The 20,327-nt window shown below is 40.7% G+C and overlaps 1 protein-coding gene across 2 annotated transcripts; it reads left to right on the top strand.

Annotated features, from left to right (window-relative positions):
* The first annotated feature begins 1,427 nt into the window (after positions 1 to 1,427).
* On the top strand, positions 1,428 to 20,106 carry golga1 (golgin A1). 2 transcript variants are annotated; one of them, XM_067601125.1, is made up of 24 exons: positions 1,428 to 1,620; positions 2,520 to 2,820; positions 6,065 to 6,155; positions 7,847 to 7,921; positions 9,048 to 9,145; positions 9,229 to 9,261; positions 9,344 to 9,472; positions 9,615 to 9,784; positions 9,951 to 10,062; positions 10,158 to 10,241; positions 10,369 to 10,494; positions 11,417 to 11,512; positions 11,913 to 12,008; positions 12,486 to 12,581; positions 13,527 to 13,667; positions 13,874 to 13,948; positions 14,183 to 14,272; positions 14,562 to 14,664; positions 14,988 to 15,148; positions 15,959 to 16,117; positions 16,237 to 16,296; positions 16,481 to 16,705; positions 16,809 to 16,895; positions 17,670 to 20,106. In XM_067601125.1, the coding sequence occupies exons 2-24, from the start codon at positions 2,692 to 2,694 to the stop codon at positions 17,748 to 17,750; spliced, it is 2,517 nt and encodes an 838-aa protein (XP_067457226.1). In that variant the 5' UTR covers positions 1,428 to 1,620; positions 2,520 to 2,691; the 3' UTR covers positions 17,751 to 20,106. The 2 variants fall into 2 exon arrangements, with proteins under 2 accessions (XP_067457226.1, XP_067457235.1); XM_067601134.1 differs by having other exon boundaries at positions 1,437 to 1,527.
* The last annotated feature ends 221 nt before the right edge of the window (positions 20,107 to 20,327 follow it).

Raw genomic sequence — 20,327 nt, 5'->3', positions numbered from 1 at the left:
TGTGACTAGATGTACTGTACGTTGAGGGTTGTATCTTAATTCTGCAAAAGATGATTTAACTCAGGATAGATAAAGGACAGGTTCACAGACTTAAAACAACAGTTTTTCTTGCTGTAATCATTCCTCCTGTTCATACTGACCATTAGAAGATCCCTTCATAATGACCTTACAATGGAAGTGATGGGGGACAAAATCCACAGTCCTCCCTCTGTGCAAAAATGTATTTAAACGTTTATCTGAAGCTAATATGAAACTTCAGCGTCCAAATGAGTCAAATCAAGTAGATATCTTTCAACGTTACAATCTTTTTAGTGCCAAACTCCCTCTTTTTGTTAAACAACATTGGTATCTTGACTAAAGTCAATAAGCAGCCTTTATTAGGAGGCAGATTTGTGTTCATTTGTGTGTATAATAAAGAGTTAATTAGGGTGCAACAACTCGGCAACAATTTGGCAAATTCTTAGCAAACAGGGGAGAAACAGTCGTCTCTCTTTGTGAGAGCATCTTAGCACAAAGATACACGCTATTTAAATTTTAATTTAAACATGCAGACCAGCTTATATGTGTACCACATTCACAGCCTTTCTCATACATTTTTAACTTAACCCAATAATCACTGTGCTGCTTGACTCTTACAGTAGCCTTATTTGGTTAGTCTGTTGTTTGGGCATTATGAGAGCGAGGATAGAATGGAATAAAACATTGACAGGTTTCGGTTCCTGAAAACCTGCAAAACTGAAGACATTTTAAGCTTTTAGATGATAAATTACTGTCAGAAAATAGTGTTCATGAAAGTCTTTGCAGTAATAGCCCTACATGAAAGGAGGTAGTATTTGCTGTAACAGGCGAGCATTTTTCACATGCAGCTGTTCCAACACAAAAAGTTAAGCATATGATGGCAAAAATATGCACAAAATTAGCAAAAAATCTCTACTGGAATAAAGGAGTAACAGTTTCAACAGAGTGAATGAAACTGTTAATTCAAAAACTGTTTCTTCTTTCAGTCCTCATGTCATGTGAACTGAAAGGGGTTCTGAGAAAGTCAGCAGTACCTTCCTAATGTTTGGGGCAGGGAAAGCCCTACAGTGGACATTTACTGCCGCTCCTATTGCTGCAGAGGCAGCATGGGGCAATTTCAGGCTGGAGGACAGTTGTGATTTGTTGATAATATATGTACTAATAAACTAAGTTGTATCAAGTGATTATTATAGTAGTTTAATAGTTATTATTCCATAACAGAAATAATAAGCAGCTATAGTAACGTGTGTGTGTGCGTGTGTGTGCGCGCATTCACAGGTCTGCTCCTGCTATTACCTTTCCTGCCTGTAGATGGCGCATGCTGTCATGTTATTGGCTGCTGCAGCCACGTTTCCCCGCCTCACATGTCTTCTTAGCCAATGAACACAGTCACAGCCGTGACGTCTTCAGTCATATGGGTTGGGGTGATTACGTGTAGCTCACCAACTAGCAGTTAGCTTGTCAGACGAGACGGAACAAGCGACTTCGTGTCAACTGACACAACGATAGGTATTCCCGGAGTGTACACAGAGGAAGGGCAAACGTACAGTCACTTAGGACCTGAAAACTCGTCGGACTGATATTTTAACCGAAGTTAATATGGTAAGAGAAAGGCGACTTCAGTGAGCGAGCAAGCTAACGATAGCTAACATCAGCCGGCGGTGGTAACGTTAACTCTCGTTGTTATGGCTAGAAGAGCTAGCTGGCTGTCAAAACTAGTAGTACATGGCCAAATGGGATTAACACTGATAATAAAGCATAACAGAGCTTTTATACTGATGCTATTTCTGACCTGACTTGTCGACACATTAACTATGAGGTTGAGTTTAGTTTTGATAACGTTACACTGTGCAGTCATAGGAACAAATGTAGTTACAAACTCCGGCTGCAAAAGAATGTTTTTCAAATACATTTTTTTTTGCTTTTTGTGCGATTAGTTTTCGATTCATGTTTTTTTTTTCAGCTGTAAAAAAACATGTTTTGCAGTGCCCTAAAAAATGTAAAGGTCTGGTGCAGTTTGCATTACAAAAGAAGAAGTCGGAAGGTTGTCATCTGCTTTGAGTAACACAATTATTAACGTAATATTGGACAGTTGTGGGAAACATTTTCATCCAGCCACAGTGGCATATTATAGATTTTGACAAACACATCATTTTTCCAGCCAGCTATCCATAATCAATCAAATACTTTGAAGCGATAGCTAGTTTGGTTGTCCACATTTTCTTGTAGGGTAGAGGGAGTAGCTAATCACAACCACACTTTGCCAGCATTTGTAGTCTGTCTTTTATTGGCAGTTCAAAACTGCTCTTCCATTATTATCACGAGGGACTTGTCAGCACTCATCTCTTTCATTATTAGATTTATCCAAAATACAGACAGGAACAGTAGGTGTTGATCTTGTTGTTAGGCACATTACAACAGTGTGACATGTGACTTATGTAGACAAGTGGCCACTGTTGTAAATTTTGGCTTGTAATAAGTGTTTCTCTCTGTTTTTCCAGATGTAGCGGAATGGAATTACCACGACAGTCTTCTTGTGAGCGGTTCTGCATAAGGACGCATCTCTGTTTCAGCTCTCAGAACGAGGAGCCGTGAACTCCATGCATTGTGTGGTGTCCCATACTCACCAGAAGCTGCTATTTGCACTCATAAAGAGACACTGACAGGACAGAAATGTTTGCCAAGTTGAAGAAGAAGATTGCAGAGGAGGCTGCCACAGCACCGCGGAGTGGCGTTCGTATACCCCGCACCATCAGCAAGGAATCCATCACCTCAGTGGGGGCAGACTCTGGGGATGATTTTGTAAGTAGCCTAATGCTTTGAAACCTTTGATTTCCTAGATAGTCTACATCTTTGGTATTTAACCATCCATTGTTTGGAGGTTTCTTTACATTAGATTAAAATACTCATTACATACCATTAATCAGTTCACTCCTCTTTGGTCTAAACTACAGTTCAGATCTGACGAATTAATTCAGCAGCAATATTTGCAGAACAGTTTATTTAAAAACAGTAAAGTAGTTAACTGATTAATTTTAATCCCGCATATGAAACTGGAAAAAATGTCCACTTTCAATGAAGTCATCTGTAATTGTTATAATTGTTTCCGACCTGGAGGATAAATCAAAGAGCTTTTTATATCCTGGAGTTTATTGGCTGTCATAAAGGCAATAAATTGTTGTTATCCTTCAACAGCATTTCAATACACTATTAAACAGTGTAGTTTTACACCAGTTGCTAGAATGTTTTATTCATACTTTGTAACACTCCATAATTAATATTTATTAATCATTTGTTAAGCTTTTGTAGTGTTCAGATCAGATAAGAAGACACTGCTGGGAATCGGAATAACATCTGTCTCTATATACCCATAAACCTCTGCTTTCTGTAGTCTTTTCCTGTAGTTAGTGAGGGTTTTGTTACCTTAAAGGAGCACAGAGTAGCATCTCTGTATTGTAAAGGTGTGAAGGAAAGTTCGTTCTCACCCTCTAAAACAGCTGATATGAGATTTAGCTTCGCGCACTCATTACATTGTCATGTATCAATCAAAATTGATACAGCAGAACCAGACATACTGTCTTCTTTATTGCACGCCTACATCACCCGCATGTCAACTTGATTTCCAGTGTCGGAGAGACATTCAGGTGTGTTAAAGTTACTATAAGGAACTTTCACTTTGTGTTTGAACAGAAACTGTAGTGTTTTCCTGGAATGAAGACTGCATTTCCCATAAGCACCACCACCTTGTGTGGTAAAATCTTGGTTATGGCGTGCATTTGTTTTGGAAGCAAAAAGAAAGACAATACTTATTTTTAATACTGCTTTTATTTTTTAAACACAGCTGTTTGCAGGATGCATAACGATGAAGTCATGTATCTATTTGTGGCTATGTAAGATTAATAATTGTAATATGAGGATGGTGAAGCAAAGTAAACTTTTTTTGTTTTAGACACATAGGTTACATGTAAGGCTGCATTCACACCACCTTCCCACAGGGTTGTGCGTGGTGTGGGTCTGTCTCTCTCCCTTGCTGGTGCTCGGGGAAACCGACAAGTCTAACTTGACTTTTAATGTTGTGAAAGGAAGAGAAACGTCCTCCCCTCGTCCTAGTAACGTCTTTGTACTCCCTCGTGCTACAATGCTACATGTAATATAAACATAGACTCTTCCAGTCTGCCTGTAAATTGTTTAATCGGATTTCACGGGAAATCCGACCCGGTGGCACTATATAGAAATAGGCAATCTTCTTGCTGATGGTCTCGTTTGCTTATGTAGGTCATATAGAGGCATCATGAGACTGTTTCATAAGCAGTTAAAAGTTCCTTGTAGTAACTTTAAGGTAGTAGCGGCTAATGTAGCCTCTAGCAGAGATGAGGAGCTACAGAGGTCTGCTAACCTCACTTTGTTCTAACTCCACACCCCAGATGACTCAAGTGACATCACTAATTTATTAGATTTCACACAGCCCCCTCTGGAGCCACAAACACATGCAGTCATACTCCCCAACACCTGTAAACACACTGATGTGTAAATCTGATGGAGTTCCCCTTTTCCCTCCTTTCATCCGTCCTTGTCTTTTTTTATTCATACCAGTGCGGTGGAGCAAACATCTTCATACAACACACAGAAGGGACTTTTCACTCTCACTGGATTCTCGCAAGCAGAGCAGGAATTTCTATAAACAGCCAATGAAAGCAAAGTGTCTCTTCTTCTACGGCTCTTAAACTGGTCTGAACATGGCAGTGAGCACAGCGGCCTCTAAAACAGAATGACCCATATTTTCTCTAGATTCTCTCTGTACCTGAATCTATATTTGCTGTCACCTCAGAACGTGCTCAGTGTGAACACACAGCACCTTGAATGTTGGTAGACGGCATGTATGTCTGTCTGCACTCTGATATTTAGGCCAGTTGTCTAAATGTTGGAGATTCTCGGGCAGCTCCGGGTTGATGCTGATGGCCGGGGTCCAGCTGCATTAGTAATCCCCTCTGTGGCTGGATAAGAGCCTTTTACTGCCTCTCTCTGACATAATCGAGCCCCAGGGACCATCCCAACGTGCAACATCCCCGCACAAATGTATAGATGTGACCAGTACCACATCTCTCCCCTCGCTGATGTTCACAGGAGAATATATAGAAGCATAATCAGAGTCTGAATTAAAAAGGCAGCAGTTAAGCTTGAAATCCGATTTTTTGGTATACAATTTATTTTCCAGTACTGATGGTGAGAGTGGAAAGACAGGATAATGAAAAGTCATCTGAAAAACAGGTGATCCTGTCGTTTGTCACTCTGACTGTGGAAAACGACTCCAGGGCCGCGATAGAAGCACCAGTCAGGCAGGTACATTATGTTGGGTGTGACTGACATTTTTATAGAATAATGATGACTTACTGGGCTGGTATCTTTTGTATTGAATACATGCTATTCAGCCAAGATACTGATACTGATTACTAAGTCTTAAGACCAACCAGTGTAACATGAAGCCCTGTTGACCTGTTTTTGTCAGTCATATTTTTAGAGTTTTGTGGATCTATGTCCATATTGTTTTCAAGAGAAGAGTCATTTGCTTGTGAAGGAAACCTATATCTGGTTAAGCTCCTTTCATTGGAGCTAACAGGGATAGTTCAGTCCCTCACCAGGGAATCCAGACTCCTGAGGCTATAGTGTAGTATCAGTTGCACTTGGTTAAATTATTTAGTGTTGTCCAAGTCACTGAGTAGCAATATAGGCAGCTGATATGTGACACTTTGTTTTTGGTACAATGAATCACTCAGCCTGTTTAGATAGAACTGGTGCTACCTTCCCTTTCTGCAACCATTCATATAAGTTTTTATGATTCCTGCAGCTGATTGGCTGATCAGATACGTCAGATAGAAGGAGTAGTCACTTACCCTGGAAGTGTTTCAAATGTCACAGCTTGATTAATTGTGACTGATAAAGAGCAAGAGGATATTTACTTTTAAATGAACCGGTATGAACTGGCTGAATATTAAGAGCTACCTAATACTGTGTGTGTGTGTGTGTGTGTGTGTGTCTGTGTCTTCAGGCATCTGATGGCAGCAGTTCCAGGGATGACCTGCCCGCTCAGCTCCTCAGGAGGAACGATCAGATTCGGAGGCTGGAGGCCAAGTTATCAGGTAAGACGTGTCACACCGAGGTTAAACAGCTGGAGAGATTCAGCCTGCAGCGGAGAGGAGAGAACAGTACCTGACATTTAAGCCTGAGCACAGCCTGTACCTGTGATGCACAGGCCTGTAGACAACAGACATTTTCATAGCTACTGAATAATCTGATCACATGACCAACTCATGAAACATAAACCAGGAAATGGAATTTTCCTCTGTATTACTCTGCCAGTTAATGATGTAATGAATCATTAAAGTTAAAAAACCATTAAGGGAAACTCTGATGACCAAGCTCAAATTGCGTCCTATTTAAAAAAAACTCAATATCCCATATCTAGCAATTTTCAGTCACACCCACAACGAATAAGAGCTTTAGTTCACAATTGTCAGACCATGAGAAAATGATAGATAGGCCTGCCAGTGTGAGCACACAGGACCAACCAAAAAAAGAGAAGCATTCAGACAAACATGACACACATAACAGACAAAATATTGGATGAAACACTGGTCTTGCTAGTGAAACTTGGAACTCTTGGTTTACGAGCTGCAGCTCAAACTAACTGTCAGTAGCCAGTTCAAAAGTGTGTTGTAGAATAAATCACATTTATCAGTTATTGAGCATTTAAACTGTGCTTTAGTCTTTGTGTGACACAACTACAGACATTTTAAGAGCCTGACTTGAATACTTTCTTCAGGTCAGCTGGTTTAACATACTGTAAGTTTGCCAGAGAGCCAGATTTTAATGTTGGGTGAGTCCATTTGGCAGTAAAGGTGGTGGCAGCTAATCAGAAATTTCCAGTTAAACATCAGTGTCAAATGGAGCGTGATACTGTGAGAAATAAGCCAGAAAGTTTGAAATCATTATGCAACTAATGATTATTTTCATTATCGATTTAATCTGTTGTCATCAGTTGTTTTGTTCATAAAATGTCAGTCAGTGGTGAAAAATGTTGATCACAGTTTCCCAGAGATCAAAGTGACATCATCTTAAAATGTCTTGTTATGTCTCGACCAACCGTCCAAAAAAAGACTAAAGACACCAGGAAATATTCACATTTGAGAATCAGAGAATTTTTAAAAAATGACTCAAAATGATTCATCGACTATCAAATTATTTTAATAGTTGTTAACTAATGGATGAATAGTTGCAGCTCTAATTGTTTGTCCTGGAAGAACAGTTTCCTTTTCCTGTTTCTAATTTAAAACAGGAAAGCAACTTATCTTTCTTGTTACTGGTGTTACTGGTGATTATTTTGATGTGTCAGAATGAATGTGATCATTTCTTGATGTGGGTGTGTATTTAATAGGAAAAAGTCCTGATATATTTGTATTTTTATTGAGTTTTATTTCTCCTCTACTCAGTATAATAGCTCCTCTTCCTTTTGGGTGGCGTATATGACTTTGCATCCCTAGAAAAGGTTAAAGGTCGCACATTCTCACGCAGCCTTTTAACCAGTATGGTTTTCTCACATAAGAAAATCATTAGCAGTTTTACCTTCCATTATTTCTCAACCATGTTTTCCCTTTTTGTTTTCTCCCTCTCCTTTTTATTCACTTTCTCTCCTGCCTCTCTCTTTACCGTCATCTGCCTGTTCCCTCTTCCTGTTTGTTTTTGTGTGTGTGTGTGTGGTTGTGTGTGTGTGTGTGTGTGCGTGCGTGCTCTCGATGATACCCTATCCCGTCACCCTACTTCCCAACACTAGACTACGCTGAGCAGCTACGAATTATGCAGAAGACCAAGGACAAGCTTGAAATTGCATTAGAAAAGCATCAGGATTGTACGTACCTCTACTCTCCTCCCGACTAGCTTCCTCTCTCTCTCTCATCTGTCTGTCGGCTGTAACAACCATCACCAAGCACATCATCACTTCTTCCCATGAAGACAACCTTTTACTCCAGAAAATGCTAATATCACGGGCTTTAGAAGTTTGCTTTGGGAGCGCTGGATGCTTTTTCCTTTTTTAATCTTAAAAATCCACCTTCACGTCTTTCACACTGGTATTTGTTCAGCACGTTGATTTAATTGCGTTATTTATGTATTGTTGTTTACTTTGTCGGTGTATCCATTTTCCCTTAACTTGCCCTGATTACTTTGACTTGAGCTAACAGTTTCCAACAGCTGCTAAACATGTGATATAAAGCTTTCAGTTGGAAGAAACATAGACTGTATGATAGAAATATAGCTCACTAGCTACAACTCAACATGTCTTCTAGCCGTGTTGCATTCTGGTCTGTGGAGCTTAATGCCAGTGGAGAAACTGATGATGACTTTCTCCTCATACTGTCTGTCCAGCATTGTTGGGATTTACTGTATTTATGGTTCTGAGGGAGAATCTTAATATCACAATCTAATCGGCAGGTTGTCATAAATCATACTGAGAACATTCAAGCTCCTTACAGAATGACACTATATGAGCTTTCCACTAGTGCTGCTCCTCAGGCCAAAGTGTCATCAGTCTAATAGGCGTAACCCGTTAGATTAAACCTGTTGGATTTGAACGACCCCACAGTGTTTCTTCTTGTGCTTCAGGGCAGAGTCGTAACCGTATCAGTTTGTTGTGAGTTGTAATGAACGGTGCAGCTTCACAGAGATGAAGCCTTGTTTGTTACTTTAGGGTGGATTTTTTTTTCTTTCTTAAATCTGCACATGGCTATTTGCAGTGTCAGCTTAAACAAACTGCGTTTTAATTTTCGCCATGCATCGCTTGTCTTTGCCTGTCTTTGCTTCTTGGATGAACACACTTCTTAATCGGACTCTAACTTTCCACAGCTACTAACGGTTTTTACTGTCTGTGCTGTTTTAATATTTCTGTTCTCTTTGGTTGCGTACAAACCTCTGTATGGTTTTCCATCTTTCCCTCTCTTTTTTTCTCTCTCTCTCTCTCTCTCTCTTTTGCTGCCTAGCATCCATTAAGAAACTTCAAGACCAGAGTGAGACTCACCAGGCCAGCAGAGCCAAAATGGCAGAGGGGATGACTCTGGCACTGGACAAGAAGGATCAGGTAAACGCTACTCTGGTGTCACGTGTAGTACAGTGCTGGTTTGTGGCTGGTGTCATCATCGTTTTTCTATCTGTCACCTGCAGGAATGGATGGAGAAGATGGCCGTTTTGGAAAAGGTGATGATAGAAACCTGCACATGTGTTGAAACCGGACTGTGTGAGTGTGTGTTGGTGTAACGTAACTGCTGTGTTTGTGTAGGAGAAGGCTGCACTTTCAGCCCGGCTGGAGGAGATGATGGAGCAAAGCTTGACACTCTTCCAGAAAAGGGATGACCTGGATGAACTGGAGGGCTTTCAGCAGCAGGAGCTCGCTAAAGTCAAACACATGGTACTTGCACATAACCGCGAGGGAACGCGATTGATCCTGAAATAGTTTTTTAGATGAGATTTGACCTGGGCTCATAACACTGTTTTCTAAAGTGCATAGTATATTTCTTAATTATGCTTTGTTTCCCATCTGTGTCTACCAGCTGCTGAGGAAGGAGGAGCAGCTGGGCCAGCGGGAGCGGGAGCTTCAGCAGAAGGAGGCTGAAGTTCACTCGGCAAAGCGAGGGCTCTCTGAAACCCGGGAGAAACTCCAGGCTCTGCAGCAGCAACACAAGGAGAGCTGCACACTCAACGCTGAGCTGGAAATAGAGCGGTAAGAAGTCATGCAACATGAAGAAAGGAAGTTCAATGTGGCATCTGGAATCCACCAAAAGTCATTTATGATCTAGAAATTGTAATTTTGCATTTATCGTTGACTATGAATATTGTGAACGAACACCACAAGTGAAGATGGAGTGTGTATCATTGGGTTTGTGCAGAGAGGAACTGCTGCTGCTCAGAGAGGAGGCAGACAAGAAGATCAGTGAGCTGGAGGGACAATGTCAGGAGCTGCAGTCAGTCATCCAGCAGATCTCTGAAGACTTCCAAAAGGTCAGTCCTGAACAGAAACTACACTGAAGTCAGTAACGCTGTTCATTCATCGCTCATTCGTCGAGTGAATTACATAATTTGTGTTTGTTTTTCAGTCACAGAGTATTGTGTCATCTTTAGAGAAGTCCCTCCACGATCTACAGACTGAACATGACGCCCTGAAGTTGCAACAACAAAAGGTCAGAACATAAAGAGTTTTTCCAGTTGTTATCGTCTTTCACATTATTTGAAAAGTTTTTAGTGTAAAGATGAGGGAGCCTGGATTCTGTGCCTGTTTTTGGACATGTTTTCTCTTCATATCCTCAGGCTGCTGTGTCGGAGGAGGACAAGGAGCGCTTGTTGGTGGACCTTCAGAAGAAAGTGACCTCCCTGGAGAGACGTCTGCAGGGGAACCTGAGCCAGGACGAGCATCTACAGGAGCTTCTCCAGGAGGTGAAGAATATCTAGTTTAGGCCAGTAGTGGTTCTGAGTCTTCAGTTTAGTTTTAGTAATCTTTTTTTTTTTATTTACAATGAACTGAGACTTGTGGATTGACAGTCAAGCAGGGGACACAGCAGATTAGTTGATAGGACATACAGCTCTCAACTAACACATAACACATAACTCTTGGAGGGTAATTTGATGGTGTGGTATTTTATTGATCACAGACTGTAAAACTAATAAATATAATCTAAGCTTGCCTTCACATAAATGTCATTATGACTATGCCCGCCAGGGAATCATATTGAAGAAAAAACAGAGTGGTACATCCTGTCAGCTGAGGTGTTTCCTATCTGTGCAGCTCCTCAATGGACTGTTTCATTTCACCCTGACGGTCCTGGTGTTTCCTCTGCAGGCTCCACTTCACTCAAGCTGCCCGTCAGACCCGCTGCTTCTTCCCACTTTAACCTGAATAACAAACCGGGGCTCAGCGCTCTGGTTGAATCCACATGGAGAGCCGGGGCTAACGTTAGCTGAGAGGCTAGTGGAACGTTAGCTGCAGCATGGCCAGAGAGAAGCACAGCCAGCTAGCCTCTGCTAGCCTCCCAGCTAACGTTAGCCCCGGTTCTGCATGTGGATCCAACCAGAGCGCTGAGCCCTGGTTTGTCATTAAGTGGGAAGAAGCAGCGGGTCTGACGGGCAGCTTGAGTGAAGCGGAGCCTGCGGAGGAAGCACCGGGACCATCAGGGTGAAACAGTCCGTGCAGGGAAGCGCAGTCAGGCGGAGGAGGAGAAGGCGACAAATCAGCCTCTAATAATCGGCAGAAATGGCCGATGCTGATTTTTCATATTAGAGTCTTTATCGGCCGATACCGATGATGTGCCGATAATATCGTGCATCTCTAGGTCTAATTACCAATGCTGTCAATTTTCAGAAATCCAGTCTGGAGCAAAGTCTGGAAGAGACCAGAGCAGAGCTACTGGCTGTTAAAACAAACCATGCTGATACTGTCAGCTCTCTGGAGGCACAGGTAAAACATTTCACTACTCTCTAAACCCTACAGCCTGCATCTATTACCACTCAATCTGCAGCCACATGATTGTAAATATCAATTCTGTTCATTAAATATTATATATTTACTCATTGTGCTAAATTAGCAGACATGTTTCCAAACTATGGATTTAGAGGGAATGTTGTTTTGGTTTGATGAAAATCAACATAAAAGTAGTGCAAGCTATGACATGCCGAACCTTGCTCTACCCAGTTGATGCTACTGAGACTAAAACAAAGTGTGACCTCGCCAGCTTTCATATTGTGAATAGACTCAGTTGTCAAAAGAAAAGCGTTCTTACAGTAGATAGAACAGGTCATGAACTTATGTCACAGAATATCCCTCCAGCTCAACATGTGTGTCTCTTATTTGACCTCAGGTATCCAAAATGAGCTGCAGCATTACGGAGCTGCAGACTCTCCTCCGACACAAAGACGAGTCCTCCAGAGCCTACAGAGAGAGAACAGACACGCAAGTAAGCAAGCAAGCAGACCCGCTGCTAAAATATTAACCAAAAAAGAGGCATCACTGCTCATAATGTCACATTGTTTTGATGCTTACAGTTACCAGTCAAAGGTTTGGACACATTTTCTCATTTCTCATAAAACTGTATGATTGTATGATGATTCATTTGATTTCAAAGTGAGTATCAAATATTCTCTAAGCATCATATTTGAGATGTTTACATTTAATTATCAACAAGAGAACTGAGAAGCTTTAAATGACCTTGATTGAAGCATTTCATATTATTTAAGTTTGATGGTTAAGGGGATCAAAGAAGTGCAGTTAAGATCGTCTGACACTGAAAGATTCAGCAACGGTCAGGTCGATCTGGCTGGACTCACTTTAATACGTCTGCTTCCTCACCTTGATAGAAAATAAATAGATTTCTGCTGACTGGCTACTGATGTCGCTCTCAGTGTGAAAGTCATTGCACTGTACTGTGTTTCAGATAGCGAACCTGGAACAGCAAGTCCTGGAGAGCAGTGAGCGACTGAAGAGTGCAGAGCAGCAGATCACAGAGAAACAGCAGCACGTGGAAAAATTGGTGAGTCCCTGTTACTGTTAGATCACAAAACGAGCCAGAACTCATCAGCCATGTTCGGTCTGTTTTAGGACAGAAATAGGTTTGATATTTGGCAGAGTGGTAGAGTAGCTAGACTCTGAGTACACAGCCAGCTGAGAGAAGGAAAACCACTGAAAAATAGAATATAAACAGCACATTCCTTCATCAATCATTGGGCATGCTCAGCAATTATTTATTATTCAGTAAAAGCTTTTTAAACACAGAATGCATATTTTCAAAATTATGCAAGTAAATAAAATCATATAAAACAAATTAACACTGTCTCTCAGCATTATCAGTCTCTGTTTATCCACAAAAAAACCCAGAAAATTCCTGACTGTGGTGTCATCTGGTGGCAGTATGAAGACAACAGCGTATGTTTTTGATTTCAGCACAAGATTTCACACAGCAAAGAAATCCATTTTTAGAAGGTTGTCCAGACCGTGCAGCACCAGTGTGCATGCAGAACAACACGTAGCATCATCAAAATACTTACCTGCTGTCTGTAAACATAGAATATCAGTCAGAAAAACAACTAAACACATGTCATTCATGAGAAAATGACACAACCTTGTCTGCATCATATCAGCAGTAGGGAGTCAGGGCTGACGTGGCTGACCTCTGCAGAACAATACAGAACACCTGATTCATCACCTGTCAGAAACAAACTCAACTACTACATGAAGTGAATCCCTGGTTGCTATTTCTATTATATCTAAAACTGTATCTCTAGATTATTGCTCAGGAAAACACTTTTTTCTCATAATGTACATTAATTAATACAATAAGCTATTGATATGTAACCTGTAGCCATCAGTAAAATAGAAAGATCCTTGTGCACTCAAGTCCTTTTACTTTAAATCTGGTTAAAATCAAGTAAAAATGGCTTTTTGTACGCGCGTGTTTAATAATGCATTTGTTTTCCAGCAAGGAGAGTGGAGTGCAGAGAAGGCCTTTCTGGATCAGCAGGTGTGTTTGTTGCAGCAGCAGAGTGAAGAGAAGGCCAGTCGGCTGGAGGAAAGCATCGCTTCATTACAGACAGACAGACAAACCATGCAGGACAGGCTGGTATGTTCTTCTTTTATAATCTGTAACACTATGCAGTAGTCACGCTGGTATTCCATTCATCCCAAGAGGCTGCTTATTATTCTCTCAATCAGCGCTGGAATAACTGCTCATATAAATACATTTATTGCAGTGAAAAGAGTTCGCAGCATGGAAACCATTTGTCTTATATTGATTAACACTTTCTCTCCCCTGTTGTTGTGCGGCAGGCTGATCTGGAGAAGCAGAAGGACGAGGCAAACTCCTCTCTGAGACAGCGGACAGAAGAGTTGGAGCAGTGCACGGTTAGACCCACTAGAACACATTAGGTTTTCATGAATGTACTGTATATATTCACATTTTGAAGGATGAGAACTCACACATTGAGTATCAGAGTCTGTAAAAGTAACATACAGTAACATAATACATAGCCACAAACTACATACTAAGTACTGAACATTCACTAAAATGCTCATATCCACTAGACACATAGAGAATAAATAAAGTTCTCATTCCCTGTCTTGTGTGTATTCACTCAGGTGGAGCTGAACAGCCGGCAGACAGTAAGCACTGAAATCGCCAAAGCTCTGGAAGAAACCAGAAGACAGAAGGAGGAGCTGCAAACACAGGTCTGTAGGCAAACACACGACATGTGCAACATATGGGCACCCATAAATAATCTATAAATAGTATAGAATGAAGTATTCTCCCCTCTGGACCAGTCACAAACACATGTGGACCTTTATTTGATCACTCACAGATTATAAAACAATGGAAAACGCATTCAGAGCTGGTTTTCATTCTAATGAGAGAAAGTTTGAAGCGCCCTCTGGAGGCTGCGATGGTCATTACACCTCAATTGTAAGTGTGAAAATGTGCAGTGTGTAATGAAAAGTGTTTGTGTGTGCTTCATGTCAGGTTGGAGAGATGACCGTATCTCTACAGAGCTCACAGCAGGAAGTGTCCACCGTCAGTGAGAAGCTAGCACTGAGAGAAGAAGACATCAAAGCACTCCAGAATGGTACACACACTTTAAATCCATCACAGACAAATATTGCTACTTGAATTTCCTGTTCTTCTTTTTCAGAATCATGAATTGGCTTCCTGAGCTGGAAAAACCTCTTAGAAATGAATTAAGTCATTGTAGTAATGCAGCGATTACAAACACTAACACAACTGTGGTTCGGCTGTCACTCTGCAGAATATGTGTTCTGATTCACTACTTTTATCTGTGATTTCTTTATAAAAACACAGATGTTGCTACATTTTCATAATGTGATTACTTGAATTTGTCCCCTTTTGGCACATAAAGAAATCAAACATCTAAACGTTTGTGTGTTGCAGAGGTGCAGAGTCGTCAGGCGTCACTGGTCCAGCTGCAGGAGGAGTTTGAGCGGCAGCGAGTCCAGCTGGAGCAGATGGAGCTGGACAAAGACTCTCAGCTGATGAGCCTGAGGGAAGAGCTGCTCAGCCAGACACAGCAGCTAGATGGCTGCCAAGCACGGGTTAGCACCTACACACTCATACTGGACATGCTCTAGTATAACACATACAGCATTGCTTCAGAAGAATATATGGAATCCACCTATCACCCCAGCAAAGAGCAGATACTCAGTGGATGCTTAAGATATGATATACTTACTCGTATCTTGTACCTGCTCAGATGAGGCTAGAATGGCAGGAGTGATAGCTACTTTCACAAATGATCAACACCTCAGCATATGATCTTTCCATGTTGGTGAATGGAGCTGATGTAGTAAGCAAAATTAGTAAATTGTTTGGGATTCATTTCTTGCTGATTATTGACTTATGTATCACCCATAAAAGATGACATCCATGGGAGACCAGTGTTCCATATTTAGAGCTCAAGTTTAAGACTCAAGTTTGACCTTAAAAATGATCGTGGTAACACTTTACATCACCCTGTTTAGCATTTAGAAGCAGTATGTAAAAGTGTAATGAATATCAACAGCTGTAACTCCTCCTGTGGGCACCCAAGTGGATGCCCGTATAAAAACAGATAATGAATGACAATATACTAGTTGTAATAATGTAAAATATGTCTTCATAGAAGTTATAATTGGTGACAAATACTGTACATTAACAAAAACTTTAGGGCCGCAACTACCGATTATTGTCATTGATCATTTTGCAGACTATGTTCTTGATTCAATCCTTTTAGTCAGTGGAATACTAAAAATAGAGAACATATATTCTTATTCTCTCACATTGTATAAGCTATTTTCTGCTACATCATCATTTCAACTTGTATCATGAATCAAACTTTGGTTAATGGTCTGTGTGTGTGTGTCCAGATCTCGTACCTGGAGGTGGAGGTGGAAACCCTGACAGAGCAGCTTCACAGCCCTGCGGTGTGTGAGGAGGATCAGAACGGCAGTGTGACGGTGGACGACCTGGATCACATCCAGAAGGTCAACAGAGAGCTGGAGCAGGAGCTCGGCGACAAGAACAGGGTCAGACAGCTCTCTATTCACATCCTGTCATCTCCGCTCAACGACCACACGTTTACTGTAGTTATGAATGTTTAATCTTCAGAAGAAGAGGTTTGATGAAACTGGTTGTTGTCTTGCAGACCATCAAGCAGCTGCAGCAGAGGATGGCAGAACTGAAGAGGACTCTGCAGAAGGAACTGGTGAGACTCAGTAAATCCTCAGTAGTCCAGTTATAAGACCTAAAGTCATTCTAACATTGATGTGGCTTAAAAGTTGCACTTGACTCATTGACACCAGACTTATATTAATGAAAACTGAAGATTAGAAACTATTGCAGGATCATCTGGGAGTAAATAAAGATGTTTCCTTCTTTGTGCTCTGTAGAAGTTGAAGCCGGAGCCTGAAGCTGAGGTGAAGGAGAAGTTGACAGAAAGCAGAGCAGAAAAACTAGAGAGGGTTTGTCCAGACCCGCTGCCCGCGTTCAGCCCGAGCCCCCCGGCCTCCAACACCACGGTGACCAACACCTCAGACCTCAACGACTCACGAGAGATCAACTTCGAGTATCTCAAACACGTCGTCCTCAAGTTCATGTCATCCAGAGAGGCTGAGGTAAGTCACTGGTGCTCAAGCTTTTGTCTGCTGTTGAAGACTAAACAACTGCACCTGACTCAGTCACACAGTCTGAATCTACGTCGTGTTGTCACTCTCACAGGCGTACCAGCTGATACGAGCCGTATCTGTGTTGTTGAACTTCACACGAGAGGAGGAAGACATGTTGAAGCAAACTCTGGAATACAAGGTCAGTGTTTCATCAGCAGTGACTGTATTCAGACATCCTGTCTGTATCAGTGCTACTAAAACCTCATTTCTTCAATTTACAAATTAGAGATTTATATTTTTTTATGTAGTTAATGATAGGTGCTATTATTATTTGTGCCCCCAAACTCTCAAATTGGACAATTGCCTGTTAAAATATTAAAGTATTGTGAGTTTTCCCCCCTGAAAGTCTTTCAAAAGTTCACACCATCAACTGAAAACTGATACTGGCTGCAAGTATAGACCCTTTAAAACATTGTGTTTCTTGCGATAAAATATATACATGATGTATCTATGATATAATATACAACTTCATTTAACAGCATATAGTGTTCTTCTGGCAGTATTTTACTGTGGAGCAGCTGCAGGCTGGATGTGTTGTAGTTTGCAGAAGCATGCTAATCGCATTTTTATTGGAGGAAATATTTATTGGAGGAAATATTGCATTGAAACACTGAACTTCAGTCCAGCTCAGACAATGTTCTGCTACGGGAAGCATAAACTAGCAGCCTCATGAAACGCAGCTTTTCTGATATTGAGGAAATTAATGTGATAATAATAATTTAAATAAAAATGCATGATGCAATAAAATAATAATATTCATAAATGGCTCATAATGTTGTCTTGTGTTTAATAATATAAACATATACAATCTTTGAATCTTAATATAAAAGCATGTTGATATGTAGTCCTGTCTATTCCTCTGGGTCAGTTCTATTGTAATCTCACCTGATGGCTGGTACGCTTTGTGTTCTAGATGTCCTGGTTTGGATCCAAGCCTTCTCCTAAGGGCATCATCCGGCCTTCAATCTCAGGCGCTTCAACCAGCTGGAGCTGATGACAGCAGAAAGAGCTGAAAGTGATGAGAGAAGGGAAATAAAGGAAAACCTTCCTGCGTGGCTCCCATCACTGAGCAGGACTCTAGCTTTAAACTCTGAACAGCCTCCCACAGTTTGCTCCGGACGGTTGTTTTCTGCTCTGTGGGGACAGAAGGGCTGCACAGTGTCTGTGGAGGGAGAAAGGCCTATTTATAATCAGATGTTGATTTTAAAATGACACAAACGGTTGAGGCAAATGGGATCTTGACTAAAAGAATCATAAAGAGTAAACTGACACTGGAGGTTAAATTGTCCCATTTGATTCCGCACACATGGCACAAATCTGATGTTTTCCCATCAGTGAAAATGGCAAAAAGCAAGTTGGCGTGTAAGAAAATAACAGACTAAGTTGACCGGCATTTGGAAAACAGCCTCACTTCTGCCCAGATTCAAACTAGTCACATCTGTTTTTGTCGGATCTTCACTGGACAAACACTACAGCCTTTGATTGCTGAGGGACCTTTTAACTTGTCACTTGGTTTTTCTTTCATTTTAAATCACAGAGGGCTTCTTAATGAAAATGTGTCATTTTAATGACCTGTATAAGATACTGGAAGAGTTTATTAAATAGAACCTGTCAAATGGACATAAATAATTCACACTGATGTCAGAGGACCCAAATGAGTCTACTTGTAGAGTCATAAAAATATCATCAACCATTTTTTTTTTTTTGCTCCAATAGCACTACATTGGTTTTTCATAATTATCTGCTGAAATATTAACGATAGCAGTGAAAGAAAGAGAGTACAATTAGTGTAAGTTCCTTGATTCAAAATGACAGAGTTCATTAAACGAGTGCTGGAATTTCTGTCCAGAAGAGAAATGTCAACACTGATATTTGACTCATGATCAGTCAGGATAAACCGGGTTGAGTCGGGGGTGTATCTGTCTTAAACAGTGAAATGTACAGTACCAGTACTCTCATTTAAGAGAATGGGAAGGTGTGTCCAGACTTGACTGGTACTGTAATTGCTCTCATTTCTCTTTAAAATTACATTTTCATCATGTTTCATCCCACTGTATCATCAAGATAGTCTGAACTAGAGCCTGAGCCTGATTCTTGAGGCCAATTCCAGTACTGGTATTTTAGAGTTAAAGAAATCTGATGATATTCATATTTAAACAAAAACATATAAACCAATTTTTGGTTTGGCTGAGAGAGAATTGTGGACATGATACTGTATGTACTGATAAAATTGCAAATTCCTTCTGGTGACCAGACTTTATAACTGCAACACTGTTTCTAAATAACCTCACATGTTTGGTATTTCTGCATCAGTTTCTTGTTGCAAGTCAGCAGACATATTCACTGATCTGTCTGTAATTTGATAAAAATTGGATGGGCTCTAGTCAGAACAGCTCATTTTCTTTAGAACTGAAGATAACTGCTTGGCCATTGGCCTGTTTTCATAATGAGCTGAGCCTCTAATCAGGTCCTGCTCCTGTCACATGAACTGGGAGAGTCTAATCTAACCATGCTCCTAACCTGAACCACCAGTAAACACCTGTAGAGCTTGAAAGTGAGAGGCTCAGTTCAGGGTAAAAAAAAAGTTTGAAGTGCTGGTGCTGGAGGAACACAAATGGCTGCCACAGCTGATACAATCGTAACACACAGACTGTTGTATGTCCTTTAACACCAGTATGAATGATTTTGAGTATAGTTGACCATTTGGGTAATAATTATAATGTGATAAAATAAGTGAATGCTCTGTAAATGATGAAATGAGAACATGCTCTACCTTTACCTGCCTTTGCAAATGTAAATGAAAGTACATTCCACATGTCTATTTATACATAGAAATATGTACATACTGTATGCATTAAGAACTTTATAAATCAGTGGATGTAAATGGTTTGATGTGACCAGTTGCAGTATTTATCATCATCATCATAGATCTGAACCAACTTCTGTTTCTCACAGCTTGTTACTCAGTCCCACTGCCCATCACTGCCCTCCCTCAGTGTGATCTCAGTCACAACACCAAGAGTTAATTCTTTACGTCAGTTTTTACGTAAGCCGAGGGAATCTGCATGCCTGCTGCTGTTAAACTGCACTGTTGTTCCCTAAAGCAGTCCGGTCAGTCTTTTACAATATTCTTCATTTCTACAAACCAGAAGATTCACAATTTGTATTCACTCCAGGAATATGCATACAGTAAAATACAAACGTCAGGGTGCCGTCTATCAGTCACTGCACCGGTAGTATCTGCTGAATACATACTGTCACTGTCATCATCTAGTGTTACTAATAACACAGCAGACTGATGTAGTCAGCCAGACTCCACTGGGTAATATACTGTCTCCATGAGAACCAAACTTAAAAAAATGCACTTTTTAACCTGATTGAGTCTGCTGTGTCAAACCCTGAAACATAACTGTACAATCACTACAGCTTTTCTGTATTTCGCTTTTAAGTATTTAACTGCTACAACTACGAAGGTTTAATTTTCCCACATTTATTAATAATAAATCTGAATGATAAAAATCATGCCTTCTGGTTCCAAATCCTGCACATCTGGTGGGAAAATCAATTTTCC

Source organism: Thunnus thynnus, chromosome 2 (assembly GCF_963924715.1).
Source record: "Thunnus thynnus chromosome 2, fThuThy2.1, whole genome shotgun sequence".
NCBI lineage: Eukaryota > Metazoa > Chordata > Actinopteri > Scombriformes > Scombridae > Thunnus > Thunnus thynnus.
Note: the sequence above shows the minus strand (reverse complement) of the source record. Positions and strands in the feature narration are given on the sequence as shown.